At 52.7% G+C, this 20,207-nt stretch overlaps 1 protein-coding gene across 49 annotated transcripts in view; it reads right to left on the bottom strand.

Annotated features, from left to right (window-relative positions):
• The window catches only part of ANK2 (ankyrin 2), a 380,102-nt gene that overhangs the window by 74,962 nt on the left and 284,933 nt on the right, over positions 1 to 20,207 (bottom strand). For all 49 annotated transcript variants that reach the window (XM_066383813.1, XM_066383817.1, XM_066383818.1 and 46 more), the window contains 8 exons: positions 18,245 to 18,343; positions 14,049 to 14,246; positions 10,579 to 10,677; positions 10,144 to 10,242; positions 9,318 to 9,515; positions 6,802 to 6,900; positions 6,119 to 6,217; positions 440 to 538 (listed from right to left, as the gene is read on the bottom strand). In XM_066383813.1, coding sequence (XP_066239910.1) covers positions 440 to 538; positions 6,119 to 6,217; positions 6,802 to 6,900; positions 9,318 to 9,515; positions 10,144 to 10,242; positions 10,579 to 10,677; positions 14,049 to 14,246; positions 18,245 to 18,343 — 990 coding nt within the window. The remainder of the gene's footprint in view (positions 1 to 439; positions 539 to 6,118; positions 6,218 to 6,801; positions 6,901 to 9,317; positions 9,516 to 10,143; positions 10,243 to 10,578; positions 10,678 to 14,048; positions 14,247 to 18,244; positions 18,344 to 20,207) is intronic.

Raw genomic sequence — 20,207 nt, 5'->3', positions numbered from 1 at the left:
GCCGAATCAGACCACTTCGATTACATTTCAATGGACTGCGGCTGGAGGTGGGGGGCCCACTGCTCCCTGCAGCCTGACCCAAGCCCACTGCCTGCCTGAAATGAGGGAGGGACTCGTTCAGGAGGGGTGGGAACCATGACACCAGAACAGCCTCAAACTTTCGCTGGGGCAGAATGACAAAACAGAAGCTGTCCTACTTGAGCACATGGTGAGAAGGCAGGTTCTTTGGGAAAGACAGTCATGCTGGGGACAGAGAGAAGGCTGCAGGGAAAGAGGAAGACCACCCGTGACAGGGATGGATGGACTCCATGGGAGAAGCCACGGCTGAGTCCCCAGGGCTGAGCAGGGCTGTGAGGACAGGACACTGTGGATGTCACTCATTTATGAGGGTTGGCAGGGGCCGGGGGGCATGCAAGGGGTGCAGGCAGAGGGCCCTTACCGTGGTGGTGGCATCAGGCCGGGCGCCATGCTGCAACAGCACATTGATGATGTGCGTGTGGCCCTGCTGCGCGGCCTGGTGCAGAGGTGTGTAGCCGTTCTGTGGCGGCGGCCAGAGCAGAGGACAGAAGGAGAGCTTGGTTAGCCTGCGTTCAGAGGCCTTGGTCTCACTTATGACGGCGCGGTTTACGGGGGCGACCTCCCCAGGAGCCCCGTTCTCAGCAGCAAACATGCCCACACACCGTCTGCCCCACAAAACATGGAGTGCCGGGCCAACTCCACATGTCGCTCTGACCATTCCGAGCAATCCACAAGGGGGACGTTTGCCGGGAGAAGGAACACCAGTGATTCCCGCCCCAGGAGGAAGGAGGGGAAGTGTTTCTGCTGAAACCTGCGGAGGGCCACACAAACCACGGCTGCCCTGCTGTGCCCTTCCTAACAGGTGACTTTGGGCTAGCTTCATGGAAGTCTGTCCAGAAGTCCCTTTCTCAGGACAGCTTTGGCCCAAGAAGGGCACCCTTAGAGAAGAAGAGGGTTCATGGGAAGCCCAGTTAGAAAAAAAATGTTTAGGCCCTGGCCAGTTGGCTCACTGGTAGAGCATCAGCCCAGTGTGTGGAAGTCCCGGGTTCGATTCCCGGCCAGGGCACACAGTAGAAGGGCCCATCTGCTTCTTCACCCCTCCCCTTCTCCTTCCTCTCTGTCTCTCTCTTCCCCTCCCGCAGTCAAGGCTCCATTGGAGCAGAGTTGGCCCTGGCGCTGAGGATGGTTCTGTGGCCTCTGCCTCAGGTGCTAGACTGGCTCTGGTTGCAGCAGAGCAACACCCCAGATGGGCAGAGCATCGCCCCCTGGTGGGCATGCCGGGTGGATCCCATCAGGAGTCTGTCTGCCTCCCCCCCCCCCCCATCCCCTCCACCACCCCCTGCTTCTCACTACAAAAAAAAAAAAAAAAAAAAAAAAAAGAGAGTCTTGAATTTGGGTCCTGTGATCATTCTGGTCTGAGTTTGCCTCCAGAGTAGGACGTGCCTGGAGCTGAGTGAAGGCTGGCCTCCTGCCAATATCTGGGGGAGTGGTCACGGGATGAACCTCGTCTCAGAGGCAGTGACACCGGGCTGACAGCTAAGTCCTTCCCCACAGTCACTCTGGGGTCTGGTCCCGCAGACAGCATGACACCGATGCCCACGACTCCTGTCACCCCCAGCCTCGCCCAAAACCTCGCGCATCTGGGTCTAAGCTCCGAGGAGCCGTCACACCTGACACCTGTCGGGGTGTCTGCCCCCTGCCGTCTGGTGTCCCTGCGGCCCTGTGACCAGCTGCTCCGTCTGCGTGTCTGCTGTGCACACAGGGCCTGATGCACCCCCCCCCCCCCCCGTGCAGTCACCGCGGCCTATTGTCCGGGGCTAGGCCCACGTACATGAGACGCAGTCCGTCAGTCTGAGCGTCCCTTGGTCCGGGAACAGCGTCAGCTCAGCCGCGTCTGGGCACCCCCATCGCGGAACGACCCTACACCTGGGGAACTGCGCAGTCACAGGGACTCTCCCGTCATGTCACCCAGGGGCACTTGAGGAGCCTGAGGGAGAGCACATCCCCCTAAATATTCCTCCTTTCCATGTGTTTACAAACCAAGCCCGGTGGCCGCCACAGGGTCAGCAGACGTACTGACCATTCGCCTTCACCGGGTGCTGCACGGAGACACCGCATCACCAAGCCAACGACACCAACGTGACATTCCTGCCCTCTATAGCTCTCACCGAGCTGAGTGGACCTGTGGCCAGGAAACTGCCCCATGGATATATTTCCCAGGAAACTCTGGGGTGACGCACAGCCCTTTGCAGAACATGGTGGAAGCTTCGCCCCCAACCCCCGCCGTTGGCCCGTCCTGCTGGGAGCTCCAGACCCAGCACTTCAGCCGGTGACCCGCACCTCCAACCCGCTAACCCGAAACAGCCGAGACCTCGAGTTCCGTGAGGGATTGCATATGCTGCCCACGAACTCGGCCTTCACTTTCGCTGAAGTCGTAGGAAGATGTTCACACACACTGCTTTTCTCCCTTACTGAGAGCCCTGTGATCTCCCTGGTGTATTTTACAAAGAAAATGCTGACATTCTGCCTGACCAGGCGGTGGTGCAGTGGATAGAGTGCCGGACTGGGACGCGGAGGACCCAGGTTCAAGACCCCGAGGTCGCCAGCTTGAGTGTGGGCTCATCTGGTTTGAGCAAAGCTCACTAGCTTGGACCCAAGGTCGCTGGCTTGAGCAAGGGGTCACTCGGTCTGCTGTAGCCCCCCAGTCAAGGCACATATGAGAAAGCAATCAATGAACAACTAAGGTGCCTCAACAAAGAACTGATGCTTTGATGCTTCTCATCTCTCTCCCTCTCTGTCTGTCCCTATCTGTCCCTCTCTCTGTCTCTCTCACACACAAAAAGAAAAAAGAAAATGCTGATGTTCTAAACCACCTTTGCAAATTATCATGGAATTAATTACATCCGTTTGTCCCAAGCCGATGACGTTACAGGATTTCATTCTAATCTTAAGTGACTAACAGTCTCACAAAACAAGTCACTTCACCAAATTTTCATACCAAGTCTGAGTAGTGAAAGCACTTAGGTTTATACGTGCATAGCAACAAAACAATTTCCAGTCGCTATGGTTACACAGTGAGGAGAAAAACACAATTTCTTCTGCAAAAAAGTCACTGTGTGAACCACAGCTGTCCTTATTAAAAGAACATTTTCTGAGCTGTGTAACCTACCCCCTGGGGAGACAGGAAAGATACCTTGATTTCCCTCAGCAAACAGAATCTACTTAGTTCATTAAAAAAAGAAAGAAAGAAAAAAGAAAACCTGAAATGGTAAAATGAGATTTTTCTCTGAACCGAAGGCCCCTCCGAGTGCAGCTCAAACCCCAGGGAGACAAATGCTGCCCCCACAGGGGGTGTCCGCCTTCCCCGTGTTATGACCCACCAAAGCTGCGCAGCAATGTCACCTCGGGTGCTACCCGCCGCGGTCCCTCTCGGAGATGCCTGGGGTCCCACAAGGACAGCCATCCCTCTGGGCTGACATGTGACCTGACCCTATGAACCACCTGAGAATTCTGATGGCATCACATCTCAGTTGGTTTCTCAAGTACACAGCCGTGCCGCCCCGGCTGGAGTCGGCAGTTCTGCCTCTCCCGCGTTCACAGCATTGGTATCTTTAAAACATGACTTTTTATTTGATTATGTACAGATGTGATTTTGTTTCTGCTTCTCAGAGAACGTCAGGAGACCGACTTCCAGACGTCCAAAGCTCTGTATGTTTCTAATGAGTCACATCTGGAGAGATGTGCTTCCCCCGCCCCCGCCAGAGCCTGCCACGCCGCTGCGCCCGGGGACTGCTGACGCGCATGGACACACGACGTCACGCCTCTCTGGGGCTGCAGGGATGCCTGGCACCACGGCGGTGGCACACTGTGCACCACTCTTCCTGAGACCGCCTGAGTGCCCTGGCACGCGGTACATCCTGACCTCACCCTTCCGCTGCCACGGGGGGCACCCGGGACCACCACGCCAGCTCTGCTCTGTCCTCAAGAACATCCACCAGGCCTCCCACACTGCCGCCCCCCTGAGCGCGGCAACGTGGTGTTCCCAACGAGACAGAGCTGGAGGGAACCCTGGGATGGAGGCAAAAGGGTGTGGTCACCATGGAAAACAGCACGGAGGGGTCTCAAAATGTTACAAATATCTAAAGTACTACAAATTATCCAAAGAAGATGAAAACACCAACAGAGAAGCAGCTACACCCCAGTGGGCTTCAGAGTGGCATTGCTTACAGCCATCACGGAACAACCTGCACGTCCGTGACGGGTGAGCGGATAACTAAGTGGCCACACACACACACACACACAGCTACGAGAAGAGTTGGTAGTTGCCAAAGACAGGGTTTTGGCGATGAGAGAGATGGGTGAGTGTCCAAAGGCAGAAAGAAAAAATGTGTTAATGAAAAAGAAATTAATTAAAAGGGTATGTGGTTTCCTGTGTCCTGTTTACGACTCTCTCCCTTGACTGAGGGTCGGGGACCTGTCCCCGAGGTCTAGGGAGGGAGGGATCAGAACAGACGTCACTCTGACAACCCATCACCAATAAAAACATGGCGATTTAAAAGTGTGGACTCCTAATAAAAATGTCTTTTGAGGGGATTTTCTAGGCAGCACGAACGCTGCCATCGGGACACGCTCGGGCAGCTGGAGAACGCAGTCGTGAGGGTGTGGTGTTCTGATATGATCTCCACAGTGACGGAGAAGAGCAGCTTAGGACAGGGACGGCCATGAGCAAAATGGGGACATCAGAGGTGGGGTGTTGATCAAGGAAGTGGTGGATGTCCCCTGGAAGTTACCTCAGGTCAGGTCACAGAGAACAGGAAGGAGTGTGTAGGGGTGCACCATGGGAAGGAATGAGTGTATAAGGAGGTGCACCGTGGGAAGGGGTGAGTGTGTTGTATGGGGGAGCACTGTGGGAAAAAGTGAGTGTGTAGGGGTGCACTGTGGGAAGGGGTGAGAGTGTTGTATGGGGATGCACTGTGGGAAGGGGTGAGAGTGTTATATGGGGGTGCACCGTGGAAAGGGGTGTGTTGTATGGGGGTGCACCGTGGGAAGGGGTGAGAGTGTTGTATGGGGGTGCACTGTGGGAAGGAGTGAGTGTGTAGGGGTGTATCGTGGGAAGCAGTGTGTAGGGCAGGGGTCCCCAAACTTTTTACACAGGGGGCCAGTTCACTGTCCCTCAGACCGTTGGGGGGCCGCCACATACAGTGCTCCTCTCACTGACCACCAGTGAAAGAGGTGCCCCTTTCTGGAAGTGTGGCGGGAGCTGTATAAATGGTTTCAGGTGGCCACATGCGGCCCATGGGCCGTAGTTTGGGGATCCCTGGGGGGTGCACCATGGGAAGCACTGTGTAGGGGGCACACCGTGGGAAGGAGTGTGTAGGGGTGCACCGTGGGTGAGGGAAGCAGCGGGTTGGAGGTGGGGATGAAGTGTCAGGTGGGGGAGGTGAGGCTGCTGAGATTTTAGAAGAGAGACAGCAAGCTGAAGGCGTCCGCCCTCCGCCGCAGGGCTCAGAGCACACCCACAGCAGGTCAGAGCCCAGACCGAGCCTCAGTGCCTGGTCTGAGGTCCGACGCCTCCGCCTCCTACTCTGTGACCTCAGACAGGTCGGTGTTAAACAGCAATAGCTCTGACATCTGGCCTCCAGGGTCACGGGGGAGGCGCTAACTTCCTGTACAGAAAGTCCTACGTAGCACGCCGGCGGCTCATAGCGCACGTTTAATGAGAAGTGGTCTTAAAAAAAGAGGCTCTGGCTCGACGCCTGTGTGTACTCCGTCCCACGGGTGAGGACGGGGGCGGGGCCAGGCCAGACGGTGCAGCTGTTCCCGTGGGGACCCACGTATCCTGTAGTGATTGATATGAGGGCCCGTGTCGGTGGGCTGCACTTCACGGCAGAAGCTAGGGCGGCAGCCTGCACGCCGGCAGAGGTTACGGGGATAGAGAGTCTCAGATGCCTCACGCACGCACACGCACCTTGCATGCACACATGCCCTGCACGCCGCTGTGCAGAGGAACTAGAAACAAAAGCCCGGGTACCATGGGGAGGGACAGCCACCCCAGGGGCTGAGCCTTCTGCAACGGAAATGATGTGAGAACGGCACTGACCCTGGTTTTGGCGTTGACGTTGGCTCCATGCTTCAGGAGAAAGTTGACCATCTTCACGCTGCCGTAGTGACAGGCCACGATCAAAGGTGTGTAACCAAGCTGCAAGGAACAGCAAGCAACACATGACCACTGCACGGGTTAACACTGCAGTTGAGGGGCAAGTGGTGCAGGGTCTCAGTCCTGGGGGTTGCAGAGACATCTGTCTGATTGTAGGAACACCACTCATCGGGCGTCTGCATCCGGGGAATGCAGGCACAGGGGAGCAGAAGCGGGAACAAGAGGACTCCCTATCCACAAAGGAGACAGGCGTGTGTGGGACTTGAGACAGAGGCACGGACGGCAGGGCCGGTCTGACAACAGGCAGGGGAGACGAGCCCGGAGAGGGTCCGGCAGAGATGTGGGACAAGGCCAGGGAGGTGGGCTCGAGGAGCTCACGGCGGGCAAGGGGAACGCTGCGTCATCCCGGGCGCGGAGGCGGGCAGGCAGGTGCAGGAGAACCCGGGGAGCTCACAGCTCTGGCCTGCAGAGCTGGGACCCCTGTTCCTCTGTCCACGGGGACTTGACTCCAGGAAGAGTCATCATCATTCCAGAACCGGTGTTTGATGGGGAGGAGGAGTCATACACTCGGGTCATCTGGGTCAGGACCCACCCCGAAGACGGCAACAGCGGCCCCTCCCCTGTACCTTTGTGTGTGCGTCCAGGTCCACCCCATGCCTGGCGAGGATGTCGGCCACACTCACTTTGTCCTCCTGAGCAGCAAGGTGTAAGGCTGTGAGTCCACTCTGTGGACAGAACGAAAGCAGAGGGTCCCGGGTGAAGAAGGACAGACACTGTGTCATCTATGACGTCCTGTCCTGAAAAAATTTCCATGAGTTTGCAGCTCTCCCCAGAAACTGCATCTCCTGAAGTTGACAAAAAAACCCTCCAGGGGACTGAGACTTGTCACCCAAGACAGAGTCTCAGTTCATCAACTCGTTCAGCAAATCACGTTTTCCACCTGGGACACTTGTATTGTGACCTGAGGCCCTGCAGTCACTCTGCAAACAAGCTTCCAGACAAAGTCCTTCTACCCCATCTGTGTCTCCTACTGAATCTACTGACTCACATATGTCATTGATCAACCAATCAGGACTTCCACTTGATAAGCACGGCCATCATCTGTATCTTCACCAACAAAACAGCACATCAGGGTAAAAAAATAAATGAACAAACCATTTAGAGTTACAGGACAGGGGTTCCGAACAGTTTTCTCCAGCTGTTTGCTGGGACCCTATGAATGCTCAATGAAAAGTCACCCCATTCTTCACAGACAGCGTCAGCAATGGCCCCGGTTCAGGCAAAACGCTCGGCATTTTACACCAAGGGGTTATTTTAACCGAACAGGCAGAGGAAGCGCAGCTGAGAATCTACAGAGCGGAGAGGAAGGAGGGGAGTGAGGGACCCCACCACCGCCACCATCGAGCGGCCGCACCACCTGGTTGGGTGGCTGCCATCAAGAAGACGAGCATTAACGAGTAACCTTGAAACTCTGAATCGCCTAACCCATGTCACAGGTGTTTCTGAATCCCTTTCGGTGGCCAGGAAGTTTGTCAGCGCCTGAGGGTCAGTGAAGGGCTCTGCTCCCACTGGCTCTGTCCATTCACACCATGGGTCCCCTCCTCCACCACACCCTGCAGCTGCAGACTGAGGCAGTGGACTGAATGGCTCTGGAGCAGTCACCCCCGCCGCCCGCCCACAGAGCACACCCGGTTAAAGCCGGCAGGCTGGTCTGTATTGCCGGCTGAGGCTGAGGAAGGTCAGCCACGTCCACAATTTCATGACCTTGAGCCGTGCATGCCTTCAGAACCGAATGCCCGTGGAGAGGAGAGCGTTCTCCTGCCAGACAGCGGAGAAAGGGCTTCTTACTCAAAGGCCAGGGCCTTTTCATTCTATTTTATTATCACACGGTGACTGGACAGGAATCTAGTACCATTGCTCCATTGTGGGTATTCCTGAGAAACGGTCATTTGGAGAAGTGTGAAATTGCTGATTTCAGTAGCTCTTAAATAGAAAGAGAAGACACTTGCTTTTCAAAAGCCACGGGAAAATCTGTTGTCGTTTTTTTGTTGTTATTACTGAGACTTGCACGGTTGCAACGGGTTTCAGTGAGTACACAGAGCAAAGGTAGCTATGGATTAAATGGATGATAGGTAGATAGATAGATAGATAGATAGATAGATAGATAGATAGATAGATAGATAGACAGATGACTGTGGATGATGGATGGATGGATGGATGGTAGATAATAGATTATATAGATACATAGAGAGATAAATAGATGATAGATAATAGATGATAATAGATGATGGATGGATGATAGATAATATAGATACATAGAGAGATAAACAGATGACAGATAATAGATGATAAATAAATAGATGATGGATGGATGATGGAAAGATGATTGTAGGTAATAGTTTACAAATAGAAAGTTGACAGATAGATGTAGAGACAGACATGTATGTGTAGAAATCAACACACTTTTCTATGTGAGTATCTTTCCCCTTGCAGCTCTGACTCTTACTCTACTGCTGTTACTATGTGTGTCCACAGAGGCCATTCTCTGGTTTGAGCTGAAATGATTGAGAAGCTTCATTGCACACTCTGGTTCCTTGACCACCTCCCCAGGCCGGCTGAAGAGGGCTCAGACCTCTGTATTTCCCGGTGCCCCAGCCACCACGGAGAGGTGCCTCTGTTGCTCAATAGGCTGGAGAATGATGTGGGCAGTGGGCAGGGACTAGCCCCAGATGGAACGGTCACCTCTCTCTGGACTTTGGAATTAGGACCAGCTGGCAGGACGGCTGGGTATGGACCGTGTGCAGACCGACGGCCTGAGCCACGGGAACACCAGTTCTTGGGAGTGACCAGGTAGCCTGTCTGAAGAGCCGCTCAGAGGGGCAGAGAAAGAAGGACACAGAGAGACATGACCGACATGGACCTGCAGGGAAAACTCAAGATGCCAGGGTGAGCTGCGCATCTGTGAGCCGACGCTGACGCCCGGGGCTCTCCCGGCCCCACAGCTGGCGCCCCCATGGCCCTGGAATTCTGCAAGATGCTGCTGTCTCCTAGAACACCCTCTGCTTCCTGCAGGTCATCTCAGACGTGTGCACTCTCACCCGGAAGACTCTTGGCTGAGGCCCGAGGCCAGCGCGCACAATACCTTGGTTGACGTGTGAATGTTGGCGCCCTTCTCCAGGAGCAAGGTGACCATCTCGGTGTGCCCCTCCTGCGAGGCCAGGTGCAGCGGGGTGACCCCTTGTTTGGTCACAATGTTCGTCTCCGCTCCGTAGTTGAGGAGGGTGGTCGCGATTTGCATCTGATTCTTCTTGGCAGCGATGTGTAACGGGGTGTAGCCATTCTACAAATAAAAAGGTAAAATAAACAAACAGGTCTTGTCCACTGAGCCACTGCCCGGGTGTTTATCTCTGGAGGAAGTCAACAGGAAGCTACAAGCACGTTGACGGTCAAGAGCAACGGTCCTCCCAACACCACCCAAACCTTGATAACCCACATTACAGGGCGCCATGTTGCGCTATGAGGCAGAAGGGGGGGACACAGGAGCCCCAAACCTTAAAATCTGCCCCTCAGTGTACAGGTTCTCTCCTGAAGGGCAACATCCGATCAGCCAGGTGCCTCGGCTCACCCTGCCTGTCACACCTGGGCCTGCATAGCCCACTTTGGGCTCCTTTCTTCCAAACCAGCCTTCCCGATCCCGCCTATCTGCTCTCCCCACAGGACCCCGTGTCCAGGGCCCTCTCCACGGGGGTGACTGTCCTGAGTGGATGCCCACTGGGGAACTCGCCCTTGAACTCCGCCACCGGAGTTCCGGGCGTAAGACGTGAGATGGGATGTTAGCACCGAGGAAGATGGCGTTAGTGCGACGGACGGTCCTGTTGGGACCCGCCTGCTGACAGACACACCGGGCTACGTGGAGCCCAGCCTCGCTCGCCGAGGCCCCGTGACGGGCCGACCTCCCTCGCCCTCACCTTGGCAGTGGCGTGGGGGGACGCGCCTTTGTCCAGCAGCAGCAAGGCCACCTCCTGGTTGTCATAGTGGGCGGCGACGTGCAGCGGGGTCAGGCCATTCTGCGGAGGGTGGTGTGGGGTCCTGGTTAGTGAGTGGCATTAGCGTCCCTGAAACTGCCAGGAGGTGGAGGCGGGGAACCGGGCTCGAGCGAGTCCACGTTAATCAGTTAATCCCGTCAACAGGAACAAAGTGGGCAGAGTGAACAGCAACTGAGCAACTCCACGTCAGGGATGCAGCTGCGCCCGGGAACACTGGCCGAGCGACAGGGAGGTCCAGACACCCCGTAACCATCCAGGCACAAACATGTGGCAGGGACGCCCCTCCCCGAGGACACGTGTGCGTGGGTCGCGGACGGACCCCGGGAGCACCGCCTCCCCCGTGCCCCCCCCCCATACCTTCCCCGCGGAGTCAGCCGCCACGCGCCGGTGCAGCAGCAGCTTGGCCACATCCAGGCTCCCGTACTTGGCTGCCACATGCAGGGGGGTGAAGCCTTTCTGAAACGCAAAGGGTGAGAGAGAGGGGCACTTACCTTCCTGACCCTGACGCGTCCCTTCCACGTGTCCACGCACGAGGCCAACGAGGCCTCGCCTCCAAGAGGGGCAGCACCGGCCATGACCAGGACCGGGTGACAAACCGCGGCCCCCACCCAGACTCTGGCCTCAAAGGCTGAACAAGAGGAATTTTATTTTAAGAGCTGGGAGGCTGAGGAGTGACTCTGCGGGTGGGGGAGGCAGAGTCCCGCAATCAGTGGAACGGCCCCGTGTTTTGTCTTTTTCTCGCCTCTAAAATCAGGAGGATGAAGAGAACAGCAGCTCTCCCTTCTGGTCCCTCTTTCTGTCCTTCTTTTAAGACCTCAGTTGCAAATTTCTTCATTTAAATATTGGGTCATGGTAAAAAAAATATATAATAAAATAAATAAAATTAAAAAGTAACTTTTGGTGATTCAATTGAGTTGTATCTTTTGCAGAAACAGCAAGATAAAAGGGTCCGAGAACAACAACAAAAAGAAACAGTAACGAATTGAAAGGCACCTTTCCCAGAAAACCCTCTGTGCCCTGCGTACAATTCCTCAGGTAAAATGCAGCCCTCCGGTGATAACACCAGAATTCTAAATACACACAGCTTTTTCTTTCTTTCTTTCTTTCTTTCTTTCTTTCTTTCTTTCTTTCTTTTCTTTCTTTCTTTCTTTCTTTCTTTCTTTCTTTCTTTCTTTCTTTCCTTTCTTTCTTTCTTTCTTTCTTTCTCTCTCTCTCTCTCTCTCTCTCTCTCTCTTTCTCTCTCTCTCTCTCTCTCTTTCTTTCTTTCTCTCTTTCTCTCTCTCTCTCTCTCTCTCTCTCTCTCTCTCTTTCTTTCTTTCCTTTCTTTCTTTCTTTTTTTTTTTTTTGAGAGAGAGAGAGAGACAGGGACATCGAGCTGCTCCTGCATCTGCCCTGACAGGGAACGGAACCGGCCACACCTGCACTACAGCATGGTGCTCTAAGCAACTGAGCTATCCGGCCAGCGCCTGCACACACACAGCTGCTGTCAAGGTCGTTCTCTCACATGTTTCTGTGTTCAGGTGCATGTCTTGTGTGCCTCACGCCAGGCTCTGTGACTAGCATGTGTCCCTGGACTCAGGTTACAAGGTCGACAGGCCAGCCGGTCCCTCACAGTGACTTCAACGCCATCGCCTTTGCCAGGCCGTGTCGCCCAGGCTGTCTGGGCTCTGTGTGCAGAGGGTGGCCTGCACAGCCCACAGCAAACACGTGTCGTGTCAGGTGGGTGAAGGCACGCCCTGGCCACTCTGCTTCTCCTCCTATCTCAGTATGTCCCCTGACGATACTGCTCCTTCCACAGGGTCACCACACACATTATTTTCAACTGGGGCGTCGTTTTTCTTTTTTGGTTCTTGTTGAACATGTGGTGCATGGAACTCCGTGAATGAGAGTGAATCCTGCTTTTTCAAGGGTGGGACAAGTATAGGAAGGTTCCTGTCCTTGCAGGAGTCCATTTCGTTGACATCAGCCGCCCCGCCCGACACAAGCAGGAGGAAGTTCTCAGGAGCTGTCACCCAGCCCCTTGATGCACGTGGAAACCATGATAAGCCAGAACCACACAGAATCTCTGCCAAAGACCCCAGCACAGAGGTTGGGAAGCGCCCTGAGCCACAGTCCGCCTCCGTCCCTGACCCTCTGGGATGGATGGGGGCTCATGTCTGCCCCCCAGCAGAGCCCCCTCTGCTCCTGCCTGGTACTCTCTCCCGCTCAGCAGCCTCGTGGACGGTTGCTCTAGATACGGTTTCAAATCCTAAAAGTCTTCGAAAGAGGAGAGAGAGACCGCCTCTATTCTCTACTTCTGCGGTTTACGCATCTGAATTTCATTTACTGTATTTTTCGCTCCGTAAGATGCACTTTTTTTCCCCGAAGGTGGAGGGGAAAATGCCTGTGTGTCCTATGGAGCGAATGTTCTTTTTTTTTTTTTTTTTTAGCTGCTGCGGGTTCCCGGACAACTAGAAGAGTATTTGCACATTAAAGTCTCTTCTCCTTTGTTAGTAACAGTGCTGGTGGTTGTTAATCCTGCTGTTGAGTTTACATTGTAGAAATATTATTGTGGTTTATTTTATTAAGTATTTTAACACACCACTTGGTTCAGAATATTTTTTTTCTAATTTTCCTCTTTAAAACCCTACGTGCGTCTTATGGAGCGAAAAATACTGTACTTATCACCCTCATCTGGTGAGCCATCACACAGCCTCTCAGAGACTATGATTACAAATATTATTATTATTATTATTGTTCTTATTATATGTTTGTTGCTTAGTTTCTGATTTTTTTTTTTAATAATTTTTACAACACTTTCAACTCTTCAGGTTTGGGTAATTGGCAATGTCCTCCAGCAGCCCCCAGACCTGGAGTAAGGGCCCAAGGGCTCCTCCTGCTCAGAGGGGCCCATGGGGCCCACCTACAGACGCCTGCAGCCCGGGCCTGGCACTGATGCCGAGCTGTTCTGAGCTAAGAAAAGACTGTCCCTAATCCTCGGGGTCACTGCTGTCTTCACGGGCAGCGTTTTGCCTGAAACAAGGCACCCGTTGTCGGTTTTACCTCGTCTGTTCCCTACTTGACTTCTCATGTGCCCAGCTCCTCTGGCTCCAGCCAGCTGGGTCTGTTCATGTTTTCTTCTGAGTCACATCCAAACAGGGATTTCAAATCGAACGAATCAAGAGGAGAAAAAAATGACTTTGCCCCGGCGTGAGCTCTGCACCTGAGTAAACTTTAGGCTGGTGCATCTCCTCTGCCCAACGACAGAAACACCTCATGGAGTGTGGATCTCCGGCCCAGCTGTGTGCGGTCAGACGCTAACACTGTGCGGGGGTGTGGCTGGGAAAGACCAGGCGGCTGAGATGGGGCGGCAGCTGAGTCTAGCGTTGGGAAGAGGCAAGGCCAAGCAAAGTGGACGTCTGGGGTTACCAAAACTGTGGCCCAATACGGGGTGGCGAGTTCAACGCAACTGTCCCTCCCTCGAGAGTTTTACACCAGCCCCGACTGTTTGGGGATCTTACGTTTTTCTCCCTGGGAACATGTTCTAGACTTTACCATGGAAAGGGGAGGGAAGGGGCCTCCGCTTTATGGAAACCTTCTGAGCTAAGGCACCGGACAGACGGCCCTCGCTAGACACAACACCGGCGCTGGTTACCAGACAGACTCCAGCACCCCCACCCCAGAAATGACACAGGGTCTCCCAGTGCCCTTGGGCCCCGGAGAAAACGCATCTCAAGCATTCGGAGAGAAAGAACTCGGGGAGCCTGACGGACAGCCACCCTCTGACAGTCTCTGCAGCGTGCAGAGGGTCCCCGATTCCTCCCACGGCCACACGGGCCATCCCTTACCTTGGTCGCTAAGGAGTGGGCGGCCCCCGCTTCCAGGAGGACAGAGGCCACATCCACCTGGCCCTCACGAGCAGAGATGTGCAGCGGCGTGTACCCATTTGTGGTGGCGGCATCGGGGTGGGCCATGTGCTGCAGAAGCAGCTGGACAATCTCTGTCTTGCCCAGGCGAGAGGCGATGTGCAGCGGTGTCTGTTCCTCCTGCAACTCAAGTCAGGCGGAGGTCAGCGCCAAGCAGACCCTGGGGCCCGACTGGGTCACCCAGCAGATGCTGCGTGGCGTGTTGTTGGAACCTCCTGGAAACCCTATGCAAAAGGAAATTACTCCTACACTAGCCCTGGCCGGTTGGCTCAATGGTAGAGCATCGGCCCGTGTGTGGAAGTCCTGGGTTCAATTCCCAGCAAGGGCACACAGGAGAAGCGCCCATCTGTTTTTCCACCCCTCCCCCTCTCCTTCCTTTCCATCTCTCTCTTCCCCTCCCGCAGCCAGGGCTCCACTGGAGCAAGGTTGGCCTGGGCACTGGGGATGGCTCCATGGCCTCCACCTCAGGCGCTAGAATGGCTCTGGTTGCAGCAGAGTGACGCCCCAGATGGGCAGAGCATCAGCCCCTGGTGGGCATGCCGGGTGGATCCCGGTCGGGCGCATGAGGGAGTCTGTCTGACTGCCTCCCTGCTTCTCACTTCAGAATAACACACACACAAAAAAAAAAAGAAAGAAAGAAAGAAAGGAAATTACTCCTACCCTAGCCACAGCTGATTTTATATTTTGCTATCAAAGTGGCCTGTTTGGCAACAAAACCTTTCTTAACATTTTTTAAAGTCTGAGTTTCCCTCAATGCGGCCTTGTTCCTGGGCACAGCCAGGAGCCCAGGCTTCGACCTTCATTCATATTTAAATACAAACCAACTCTTGGTTCTGAATGAGACAGAAATCTAGTCCCAAAGCCCTAAGACCTAGATTCTCATCCAAAAGTGTTCAGGAAAGCACGGTGCTCGTGCTGGGAACCAAGTCAAGAGAGAGGGAAAGGGTGTGTGTGTGTGTGTGTGTGTGTGTGTGTGAATCTTGGCTAGCACTCAGCACAGAGGGTGGCCGCAACCTCGTGGAGGGGCTGCGGATAAAGAAGACATTGTACGCCGATTCTCACAAAGGCCCCGGGACGCGGTGCTGACGGGTCTGGGACCTGCATCCTGATGAAGGTGGGAGCTCGGGCAAGACAGACGGGGTGAAGGGTCAGCCATGTGCTCTCGCGGGAAGACACAGAGGGGACGCAGAGGCCAAGACAGCAGCATGTGTCCGCAAGGCTCGGGAGTCCCCCAGCCCTCCGGTGCAGCCAGGAAAATGGCCTCTATGCTCAGAGAACCGGGTTGAACCGTTCTCCTGTCAGCTTGGCGAAGACAAGAGTCTGTCCTCACAGCTAGCCTAAGGACACGTCTTCATCACAGCCGGGCCCAGAGCAGATGGAGAAAATGGGGCAGAGCGGGGAGGAGCTGCTCACACGCCACAGCATCTCAGCATCACGGGGGAAATTCCAAGCAGCCTCGGGGAGACCCGGGCGGCCGGCAAGAGTTTCAGGGTGAGGAGGGGGCAGAGCTGGAACTTTACAGAAATGCGCCACAGGTCAACTTCCTCCCGCGTGACGCATATGTGATCCTATCAGACCCTTTTATAGAGGAGACAGGTGAAGAGGAATTAAATGAGTCTCTGGGATTGTCTGTGGTCACTCAGCTACTCACAGTCTCTTGGATTCTGAAAACACCCATACATACCTATATTCATATATACACACATACAGACATACACACACATACATAAATATATGCAGTCATACATGCACACATATATACATATATACACGTGCAGACATATATATGCACACATATAGACAAGTATATATACAGACACACACACACATACATAAATATATGCAGTCATACAAGTACACAGACATACATATATACACACATACATACACACCCATACATAAATATATGCAGTCATACATGCACACAAACATATATACGTATATATACACGTGCAGACATATATATATATATATACATACATGCACACATACAGACAAGCATATATTACAGACAGACACAAAAGTTAACATATTTTGTAGGACAGAGTCTGGATGGTAGTTTTGAGGAAGGGATGACAGGTGGTAACCACAGAGGAAGAAGGCAATAATAACAGGCTAAATGGACAGTAAAAAAATAGGCAGAGACACAGGAAAAGGAAGAAATTTCCATTTAAAATAGAAAACATTAAAATGTGAATATAGAAAAAGATTAAGTGTTTTTATTTTGCAAGAGAATGGGAAACACTTTTCATTGATTGCTGAGTCTCCTATGTGCCTTGACCAGGCAAACCCAGGGTTTTGAACCGGCGACCTCAGCGTTTCAGGCCCGCTCTCACGGGCCAGGTGAGAGACACTTTAAGTCGCTGAGTGCAGATAACCACGAAAGGAGAGGGAACAGCAGAGCCCAGAAGGTTCTGGGGACAGGAGAGCGAGAGACTCTGTGGGACAATGAGGACGAAGAGTTGTGTCGAAAGAAACCCAGACTGTGAGCGCCAGGAGAGACCCTGAGGCACACGGTGGCCTCCGGGTGGCGAGGACGTGCCCGTGTGGGTTCATCAGATGTGACAAACGTGGCCACTGTGGGGGCTGTGGACGTGGGGGTCAGGGGCGTACGGGAAATCTTTGTATCTTCCTCTTTTTAGCGTGAATCTAAGGTTGCTCTAAAAATAGTCTTTCAGGGGAGAAAAAGAAAAGAAAAAGAAAAATGCCAAAGCAGGGAAAAACACAGTTTGAATAACAGAAGCTCTAAACACATAAGAACACAGAACACCAGCGACGAGTACAAGTAACACAAACCACACCCACTCGTTCCACGTACAGGAAGGTGCTGAACGCTAAAAGGACAAAGTGAGGTCAAGGCCGCCACGCATCCCTGGTTCTGAGGGAAAACGCTGCAAACTTCGCGCAGAGGACGGTGTGAACGTCCGGAAAGGAGCATCCAGGTCTCTGAGCCCAGCCCTCACCGCGAACAGTGAAGACCAGCGTGGAAACAGGAACGGGAACCATCTCCATTCCAATATGACTGTTCCTAAAGTGATCCGAGCAAGGCCAGTTCTGGCTCAGGGGTATCGGACAGTGAGGAAGAAGAGAGAGCGGTGAAACAGTCCCCAAGACCCCGAAGACACACGTGGGGGTGGCTGGGGCGGACCTGGTAAAGGAGACAGAAGGCGCGGAGGGTCGACAGGACCCACTGGGACGTCCGTGCAGAGGAAGAAGGTAAGAAAGCATCAGGAAAGAGATGCCAGACGGGAAGCCAGCCTGCGGTGGGGGGACTTAGAATCAATTAGAAACGGGAAATCCGGCCAAAGTCCGGGCCCAGTCTCTTGCTCTGGACAGGAGAAGAAGATTGTGCAGACAGGTCAACCCAAGGAAGAAGGGGGGAGAACTCATTATGGAAAGTACAGCAGGTGACGGGGAAACAGCCCCGCTCTGACCACCGTGTGTGTTTAAGTAACGAGGAAGACCCATCTGTGGACACGTGCTCTGGTGGTTAAGAAACGGACGCGGTGTGCACAGTTCCTCTGCATCAGGTAAGCTCTCAGCTCATGAAAATAGATATACCTGCAAGACCTGTGTGTGTGTGCGCGCATGTGAGACAGGGACAGACAGGAAGGGAGAGAGATGAGAAGCATCAATTCTTTGTCGTGGCTCCTTAGTTGTTCATCGATCGCTTTCTCATAAGTGCCTTGACCAGGGGGTTACAGCAGAACAAGTGACCCCTTGTTCAAGCCAGTGACCTTGGGCTCAAGCTGGTGAGCCTTGCTCAAACCAGATGAGCCCACGCTCAAGCTGGCGACCTCAGGGTCTCAAACCTGGGTCCTCCGCATCCCAGTCTGATGCTCTATCCACTGCACCACCGCCTGGTCAGGCCGTGCAAGAGTTTTCACAGGTAAAAATGATTAACACGGTCGTCAGTGCTGGATTTCTTAGATCCTGAATTGCATGTTTACAAAGTCTGACGTTTCCGCCACTGGGGTCCATTTTCCACTGTCCCTATTCTGCTTGCTCCCTTTCTGCCTGAAACGTGGTTACTGAGTTGACATCCCCGCGTGCCACCCCCCCCTCCCGGAAGGTGGAACGCGTGCCCACAAGAAAGGGGCCTGGACACCGGCACCTACCCTGGCTCTGGCGTCAACCAGAGCGCCGTTCCGCAGCAGGCACCGCACGACCTCCACCTGCCCCGCCCGGGCTGCCATGTGCAGTGCCGTCTCCCCTCGCTGTCGGGAAAACAAGAGCATGGAGCCATCAGTGAGCCCACCGTGCCAGGCAGTCAAGAACAAAATGCCCTTCTGCGAGGTTCAGCGGTAGACCCCAGGTCTCAGAAGTCTACGGAGAGGCATAACCATTCCATTACTATTAAATCAGGGAGAACATGGTTGTGTGTCTTCTCCGGCTTCATAAGGGGCAAAACAAGCTTCCTTTTATTCTCTGCCAACAACAACAGACCAGTGAACTTACCCGCACGTCCGGGATACCCTGAGGCCAAGTGTCATAATCAACTCAGCAGGACTTAAATCTGGTAACAGAAAGCTGCCTCTTGTCCTTCACTCTAAAACCCGCCGTTGTCACACTCCACGGCGTGATGACTACCTCATCGTGTCTCTGTGAGGAAGTCTAGACGCCTGAGGTCAAGTCAACACATCCCAAGAGTCACATGATTGCTCCTCACTTAGGTCCTTCAGTTCTGGAACTCAAAACTTATCTCTGAACTAAATTACCATCTGACATCTGGTCTGTCTTTGTGTTAGGAGACTGGACAGTGACTGTCCGTCCAAGATCAGACCTGCCCAGGAGGTCCCGACTTTTTATTAATGAGCATATTTAATTACAGATGTTATCTGAGGAAGCTGTTGAGGGACCAGCAAAGAAGCTGTCAGCAGTGTGCCTGCTGGGGTGGGCAGGGCTGGGCAACGAGTCCCCACAGTAGGGATAGAGAATTTTCTCGTTGGGAAGTTTGTTAAGTAGACTCTTTAAAAAAAAAATCAGGGGTTTTTGTCTTTTTTTTTTTTAACCAGCAAATTTTTAAAGCTGCAAGTCATTTTGAATGAGGCAGAGGCTCCTTCAGTCAGACAACTGTATAGTTAGGAAAGAACGCAGCATTGAACTAAGAGTTAGTGTTTTTAGTCACACAAGGCTGATCTCAAGCCAGGAAATTCAACAAATCTTAAAGTTGGTTATGGTCATTGGATACATCTGACAAATCCCAGGAAATCATTTCTTCTCATTCCTTACACACACACACACACACACACACACACACACACACACATGCACATACACAAATGCACGCACACACACCACACATCCTTATATCTAGAAGACTGAGGCAAATTTTAGGTTTTGAGAGGCCACATTCTTTATCAAGTCATGAGATTTCATTGCAAAGGAGTTGACTTTGAAAGCATTGAACCGGACGTCTACCTTTAACTTTCTTTTATTGAAGCCTCATTTATCCTCCAACACCCTCATTTTCTGATGATCTATGTTGCCTTTTGTAAAGGAAATGTATCTGAGTGTATAGTTTCATAAAAAGGACATATTAAAGTAACAACTTTGGCTGTGAGGAAAGACTTGTCCTCTCTGGACACCCATGATGTCTAACCTGTTTCCGCTATCACTTAAAACCTGTTTCTAAGTAGATAAAGCTAAAATTTTCTAAATATTAAAAAAACAAACAAAACAAAACAAAATTTTACTCTATTTTTAGGTCTTATAAAAGTATAGCAGTTTTACTAATTTTGGTAGCAATCAAGACAAAAAATAAAGTAATTTCCTTAACAGAAGTGAAGTTAAAGAGGCCTCAGGAGTACCTACTTAATGACAAATATATGTTTACTTTACAAGCCAAGGTTGGTCAGTAAGAAGTTTTCAAAACCTAAAATGTTTCCAGTATTAGTCTTTCCATTTCCAATACCCTTATTTTAGACTTAAATAAGCTATTTTCACGTGTTGACACATTTGAAATTGACATATATACAACCTAATCTAAAGGATTAACTGTTGTATTCAAAGAAAAGTTACATATGTAAACCTACTCCCTTCCCAACAGCGGCCTAGTCTGATTCTTAGTTAATGATGTGG

Source organism: Saccopteryx leptura, chromosome 1 (genome assembly GCF_036850995.1).
Source record: "Saccopteryx leptura isolate mSacLep1 chromosome 1, mSacLep1_pri_phased_curated, whole genome shotgun sequence".
In the NCBI taxonomy this organism is placed as follows: domain Eukaryota; kingdom Metazoa; phylum Chordata; class Mammalia; order Chiroptera; family Emballonuridae; genus Saccopteryx; species Saccopteryx leptura.
This window is presented reverse-complemented; position numbering and strand designations above follow the sequence as displayed.